Source organism: Haplochromis burtoni, unplaced genomic scaffold, assembly GCF_018398535.1.
Source record: "Haplochromis burtoni strain Fernald_Lab_line unplaced genomic scaffold, NCSU_Asbu1 Contig_113, whole genome shotgun sequence".
NCBI classification, from domain to species: Eukaryota; Metazoa; Chordata; class Actinopteri; order Cichliformes; family Cichlidae; genus Haplochromis; species Haplochromis burtoni.
In genome coordinates this window covers 572,614-580,067 of record NW_024582474.1, presented here as the reverse complement: position 1 = coordinate 580,067, position 7,454 = coordinate 572,614, and the positions used below count along the sequence as shown (strand labels likewise).

The 7,454-nt window shown below is 41.3% G+C and overlaps 1 protein-coding gene across 1 annotated transcript in view; it reads right to left on the bottom strand.

Moving 5' to 3' along the window:
• sept5b (septin 5b) overlaps positions 1–6,782 on the bottom strand; it is a 15,542-nt gene extending 8,760 nt beyond the window's left edge. The window contains exons 1-7 of the mRNA XM_005928974.3: positions 6,426–6,782; positions 6,283–6,293; positions 3,475–3,565; positions 1,191–1,277; positions 936–1,059; positions 481–615; positions 279–396 (exon numbers count right to left, since the gene is read on the bottom strand). Of these exons, the coding sequence (XP_005929036.1) occupies positions 279–396; positions 481–615; positions 936–1,059; positions 1,191–1,277; positions 3,475–3,565; positions 6,283–6,293; positions 6,426–6,468 (609 nt within the window). The 5' untranslated portion in view covers positions 6,469–6,782. The remainder of the gene's footprint in view (positions 1–278; positions 397–480; positions 616–935; positions 1,060–1,190; positions 1,278–3,474; positions 3,566–6,282; positions 6,294–6,425) is intronic.
• Between the last annotated feature and the right edge of the window lie 672 nt (positions 6,783–7,454).

The window sequence follows — 7,454 nt, the reverse complement described above, 5'->3', positions numbered from 1 at the left end:
AAACTCTTCAGAAAACTTAAACTGTAACTTATAAGTTAGGGTGGATTTAAAGAGGATTGAAAGATTTCTCCATTAATTTGTCTGTAACATGAAGTATGCAGAATTGGTTAAGTGCTAGTTAAGGATCTCAGTAATGTGAATTTTTAAACAGCATTCACATTAATTTGGGACTTTTCATTTATTTTACAGTGAAAATACTTCAGCATAAATTCACTTTTTATTTTCCACATATAAAGCTGTCATAATTGCAGTGAAATCATGTGTCTTTATGATCTTACCCTTTCTTTGAGTTTCTTTATCTCAAAGGGAGTGAGGCAGTCAGCTTTAGCGATGAGAGGAACCACATTAACTTTATCCTGCAGGGCCTTCATGAACTCTATATCAACAGGATGAAGCCTGCAGGAAGATATGAACTTCCCTGAATCTGTGTACGATACATGTGTGCATATGTGTGTGTAAGAAAATATATATATATATTACCCATGTCCGAATGGGGGTATGAAGTAGAGGCAGCAGTGCACTCTGTTGTCCTGGATGTTCTTCCTGTTGAGTCCGCTCTCATCTCTGAAGTACTGTTCAAACTGCTGGTCGATATAATCTGTAATGGGCCTCCAGCTAGGAAATAACGGCATATTTGCATATTTACATGTTTTGCTAAAAAACTGATCTACTTTTCTAAAGAGTCATTTTGATCTCGAAGGTGGTTTGCTTAGCTTACAGTAATGGCAGGTTTGTGTCTGTCTGAGCTAGCTTACCCAGTTCATTCACTCAAACACGGTCCAAAGCAGACAATCTGACCTTATGAAAGGAGAGTCTACGTGGATTTAATCAGGAGGTGATAAGTAAAGTCCACTTTACTTAGAAAAATAAGAGGGCTTCTTCCATTTGATGTTTATCACCATGCTCATCTTGTTCGGTACAAACTCAACCCTTACCACGCCGTGTTGTTGACAGCATCTCCAAATCCTGGGGTGTCCACAATTGTAAGTTTCAATTTCACCCCCTTTTCCTCAATGTCCACAGTGTGCTTTGTGATTTCCACTGTCTGACTGATGCGCTCTTCGGGGCAGAACAACAAACAGATATGGATATTAAACCAGGGAGTTATACAATGACTCTGTAGTCACTGTATAACTGATGAAAGAAACAAGAAGAATGGTGTGAAGACGTCTGATAGATTAGTCACTCACCTTCAGCGTTGAGCAGCTTTCTGTCTTTATGAAGATCAGTGAGGAAAAGGCTGTTCACCAGAGTGGATTTACCTAGGCCAGACTCACCTGTAGGATACATATTGATCAATACATCAGTGTAACATGCTCACTGTCACATGGAAACTAATTTTATTGTCAGTTAAAGCAAGGGAGTAAAACTTGTGTTATTAATTAGTGTGGCTCGGATAAAGATTATCTGGGCCAATTGTTGGGAAGACTGAAATTTCTGGTGCTTGAATCTGCAACGCTTTTTGCAGCTCATCTACCCCTCAAATAGTCTCACACACCAAAACAAATCCCTACCCTAATGAGGACACACGCATGATCTTTCTCTTAGAATGTAGGTATGAACAAAGTCAATAGCACAAAGCAAATATAAAAACCAGCAGAAAGACACTTTAAAGTGATCACTACGGTGATTCCACCTTAGAAACATAAACAGGTAGAAACAGAGGACGCAGTCCGACTGCTCATCAGTTTGTTGTTACCTTTTGAAGTTCACAGTCTGGTTGCTGGGCTGGGGTCAGCATTCCCTCAGCTTTTCCTCAGCCTGCACCACTATTTCCTCCTTCAGCACAAAACTGAACTCAGTTGATTGTAGTGCATGTACAAGTAGAATCAATAAGCGGGCTCGATAGGCAAACAGACTAGCAATTCCAAGAAATTGAACTACTGGGTACTGGTTCTTTACAAGAGCCGGTTCTCGATTTCCATTCCAATTTTGGTGTGTGTCTGCACATTACCAAAGTGATAGTTAAATCACACAAGCATATCCAGCATATAATTGAAGTGCAATCTCTCAGCCTTAACTCAAGGGCTTTAGCAAAAGATTTGTATTAATTAACTTTTCTGTTTTATTACTCAGTTACGTGCCATTAAATATCATTTATCGTCAGGGGGTTGCAGCCATATAGTTTATGGATGCAGCTGGCTATTGAAGTTTGCTAGCATTAGCTGATAAGCTAGCACTTAAGAGCCTGTTATCCAAATAAGGCCATTTCTGGTTCCAAAAAATGCAATAGCCATCTTTTATTTGCAGTCTGTGGGATACATTGAGCATTTATTTCTCAACTGATCAGGTAATCTCCAAAGCTATTCCTTAACAGGCAATATCAATTTCCCCCTGTCTTTATAATAACAGGACTGTGGGTCAGATATCCATGCAACATGGATAACATGGATCAACAGCTAGTCTATAAGGCGCCCAGGAGGCATTCTCATTAGATGCCTGAATCACTTTGCTTATTTCCTTTCAATGTGGAGGAGTAGCAGCTTCTCTGTCTAATGCTGAGCAAATATACTTTTTGATGTTTTCTACTGCTTGTAGTCATAATCTCATTCTTTCTACTCCTCACCACCCTGAGCTTGTGGCCATGGGTAAAAATGTAGATTGATCACCACAACAGACTGCAGAAGATACACCAATCAATCTGTCAGTCTTCAATCCACATTACCTCACTCATGAACAAGACCCTGAGAAAAGAACAGCAACTCATCCCCAACCGAGAGGGAGCTTTCCACCTTTTTCCAGTTTAGAACGATGGCCTTACGCTTGAAGCTGCTACTTCTTATTCCAGCAGTTCACACTCAGCTGCAAAGTCTCTCAAGTGCAAGCTGAGGGCATGGTTCAATGAAGCCAACAGAACTACATCATCTCCAATAAGTCGAGATGATATATTAAGACCACAAAACCCAACATCCTCTACCTCTTGGCTGCACCTGAAAATGATGAACAGAACTGGTGACAGAAGACAGTCTTGGTGGAGTCCAGTACCACTGGGAATGAGTCTGACTTACTGCTAGCAATAAAAAACAAGCTGTTACTACACCAAGCTCCCACAACAATGTGCATGATACCTCACATGTCAAAGGAGCTTGCAAAGAAAAGCATCTGGACTTCTTTAAGTTACTTGAAGACGTTTCACCTCTCATCCGAGAAGCTTCTTCAGTTCTAAGGTCAAATGGCCACCATTTGACCTTAGAACTGAAGAAGCTTCTCGGATGAGAGGTGAAACGTCTTCAAGCAACTTAAAGAAGTCCAGATGCTTTTCTTTGCAAGCTCCTTTGACCACATATATACTAACTAGTCAAAGTTTTTAAATAAAATGTGACAGACTACTGTTAACCTTTAGCTTGTTAGATGGCAATTCATATTTAAACAGGCTGTGCAGAAAGTGTAATGTGAAAGTTTGATGTAATGACATCCTGTCTTGGTTTGACACTTTTGGTGCATGACAAAGTTGTGTCCTTTTAAACCTCGTACCTGCAACCAAGAGTGTGAAGTCAAAGCCTTTTTTCACTGACTTCCTGTGCAACTGGTTGGGCAGTGTGGCAAAACCAACATATTCTTTTTCCTGGAAACAACCACACAGATAGAAAACAAAGCAGCAGTGGTTAACCCAGAAACTTTGGTTGACAAAGAACCACCTGTGTACACCAACACAGTGGATTTCAACTCAAACAAACAAGATGTGATTGAAGTGCAGATTTTTCAGCTTTAATTTAAAGGCTTAAACATCTTTCTCGGGCAATAACGAGTACAATATGCTTTATGTCTTAAAGATATGCCTATAGTTTAACTAGTCGGTATATGTCATCTAGCTTCATAGAAAGATAAAGTTGGGTATCATTTGCATAGCAACAAATATGTATGCTATGACTTTTATTGATACTTCCTTAGGGAAGCATGTATACAGCAAATCAGACATGGCCCCAGCATAGAACCCTGTGGAACTCCATGACTGACATCTGTGTGTGAATAAGATCCCCCATTTACATGAACAAACTGTAGCTTGTCTTATTATACGTGCAAAATCTCCAAGTATTCATAATACAGTATAGCAGGCAGTTGTTTCACAACAGGAGGGGGTGGAGAGAGTGTACAGTGCAGAGGCATACACGTATCTGGAAAGATGGGTGAAAAGGAACAAGAACCTTCAAACAGAGGCTTGAAAGAGACAGATGTCTCTGATACGAACTCAGTAGCAGGTCAAATATAAATCCAGGCTCTCCCATCATACATTAGATTTTCTCCAAATGTTTTCATCTGAGGATATTACAAGCTTTTAATATCAAATCTTATACACAGTGCATTAGCTGTGTTACTGAGCAGAGGTGGTTCTGAAGTTGGAGAATGTTTCTGTGTGTGTGTGTGTGTGTGTGTGTGTGTGTGTGTGTGTGTGTGTGTGTGTGTGTGTGTGTGTGTGTGTGTTACTGCTTTTCTTGCATATTGACAGTTTGTCTGTGAATGTGTTTGTAAGTCACACCCACACACAGATCATAAAATACAGAGATGCAGACTGCTGCGTCTGTGTCGGCTGCTCTGACTCAGCCTCAGCGCTGCTGTCCAACATGGCACCACAGCAGAAAACAGTGAAGCAGGATGAAGGCAAAAAAAATCAATTATTAACCACTCGTGGGATTTTGGAAATATAAATCTGAAAATAAAGAGTGAAGAGCGGATGCTGTATGTAAGAGCTGTCAGAATATCTTTTTGTGAAAATATCAGCTGCAGGGGCGGGGTGTAGCGGCAGTTCAGGGGGCATGGCTAGGGGAGGCTGGTCAACATACACCTGGAAGTAATTGTGGGATTTCACGACTCCTACTTCCTCCTAACAGTAGATGCTGGAGAGGGGTGCTGAGCCGTAAGCAGGAAGCAGTAACAGAGACAGGATGATAAGCCAGACACTGTCGGCCTGTGAAAATCACTGTGCTCGTGTGCATAGTGTAAATAAACTTGTCATCACTGCAACTCTTTGGCTGAGTATCAGGTTGTTATGCTACAAAAATGTTCCCTGAATCTCTGAAAAGCAGTCATTTACCAAACTGCACCAAATTTCACAGTAACATATTACAGTGGCTAAAGAGACTAACATAAAGTGATAAGAAACATTTTTGGAGTTGAATTCATTGATTATGTTATGAAATTTTCATCCAAATCATCTATGTTAACTATTTTTCAGCTTTGAACAGCTTGTTACAAAAAAACACACATCTTCTGACTTGTGACTAAGGATGTAGTCCACTCAAATTAGCTCTATGCTCTCATGCTTGGACACTAAAAAATGAACTTGATTCCTAGGTCATAAAAATTGTTCTTTATCTCATACTGAATTCATCCTCCAGATGCTCCATAACATCCTCCTTTAAGCTAATTTACTTTTCATTGACTGTGTGTTAGAAAAAGGAGGTTTGAACAAAATTGGATGATTTTTCCAAGTTCGGAGATTGGGCTGGATATTCCTAATATGGTCTTCTCAGCCACACAGCTCTGGATGAGCACCGACGCTAGACCCACATGCTGTCAAAACTTATCTATACAAGGGGCACTCTGAACAAAGGTGGGTTAAAGGGGAAGAAACTGAAATAACTTTTCAATTCACTACCACCATATTAGCTGAAATAATTAGCTAATCCAGTTGTACAGGATGTTTTCTAAGCAGAAATGGCAAAACCTCTGTAATTCTAGCTTCTTAGTGCACGGGTTTGTTTTTTTGTTTTTTTGTTTTTTCTGTTTCACATCACTCAGGATTAACTCGGGATCTTTAAGACTTGGAAAAGCCCAAGATGTGGAGACGTCACTGGACTAAACAGACTGACTCATTACTGAAACATTTTAATTGTTATTAAAAACTTTGACAGCCCTGCCAATGAAAGAAAGAAAAAGGCCCAAATACTGAGAAGCTGGACTCAATGAGATGATGATCAGACCAGCATAAAAGACCAAAAGTGTTCACAGAGCTGTGCAGCAGAGCTATGCTTACAGATGTGTGCAGATGTTACAAACTGCCCCCCTCCCTGGCAAGACTGCCCTATATTATTTATGTTATTTTTCCCCACCCTGTGAAAAAATTCTGGAGGCACCCATGCAGAAGTGGGGTCTCTGTTACTGCTGACCTGTAATATGCAGCGTCGTTGCTGCATATGCCACTGATCTTTAAGACAGGAAGAAGCGTCAGGAAATACTACAGCATTTCACCCGTGCAGGTGCTGCGCAGAATAGGGCTTTTATTTTGTAAGTCATGTATATATAAACACACACACACACACTTATCTGCTGCGTGCCTCTTACCTCTCCATCATCTTAGACGTGAAGCCAAATTCCATCAGACACGAGGCAGGGATGGCAGGAGGAGAGAATCCGAGCAAACACACGTTAAAACGCTCACGCGCGTCATGGAGGCACCACTAAGCAGCCTTGCTGAGAAAGCTTACCTGTCTGGGGCGCGCGGCTCTTGTACCTGCTGTCGGCAGTCATGCTGGACACAGCTGGTGGAAGATGCGTCCGGAGTGAATGAGAGAGGAGGGTCTGAGCCGTAGCTCAGTGGGCGGAGGGCTTCAGCACGAGCTCTGACATGTGCAGAAGTAAGAAATCATAAGACATAAAATACATAAAACCCTCTGTCGTCGTGTTCTACTCTCTCTCCCGCAGGTTTGCAGCATATTTATTGTGTAGAGGGAAAAAAGGGATTGCAGTTCACGTGAAACCCCAGGGGGAGGCGTCACAACCCCATTATTGCGCAAAGAACGTCACTTTCTATGTCATCTGTCCCCCATTCCACTGTCATTTGTCCCCTTGACCCACATTTTGAGATGATGTGCCCCTGCTTTTAAAAGGTACGTCCGGCAGAGTAGGCTGCCTTTGTGGGTCAAGCGCAGGTGAACAGATCAGCCTGCTCTGCTGTGCCCACATGCGACTCACAGTCACGTGACACTGGCTACACATTTCGGCCAGTGTGATAAATGAGTACAGAAAATGCAGCTCCAGTAAACAATTGATTACTGGACGAACAGACTCAGGTATCACGTGACAGTTAAAAAAGAGAGAAGGGGGGTGATGGAATGAAATGCATCGATGCTCTCAGAAAGACTGTGCTGCTTTCAAAGAATGATTGTCACTTTGTTGGTGAGTCAGTGTGATATCAGGTTACTTTGCATCTTTCGCTTGGAGGAGTGTGAATGTGCATATTGAACAGGTATGAACAAAATACAAACCTATGCCTCCTAAATGCAGCGGCTCCCAGCCCAGGGATTTAGGCTTTCAAAGGGTCAAACCTATCACTGCAAGGTTGACCAGCTGGAGAGAAAGCTAACAAAAAAATCCAAGTGTGGAGTAATTTATTGTAGGGTTGTTTTTTAATGAAATGCTAGGAATTTCAGTTAAGTGAAAAATGATTACCACTGTAGTGAAAATATATGTTTAGCTTTATCCTTTCTTTAATTTCATTTTTAGCACTCATCATC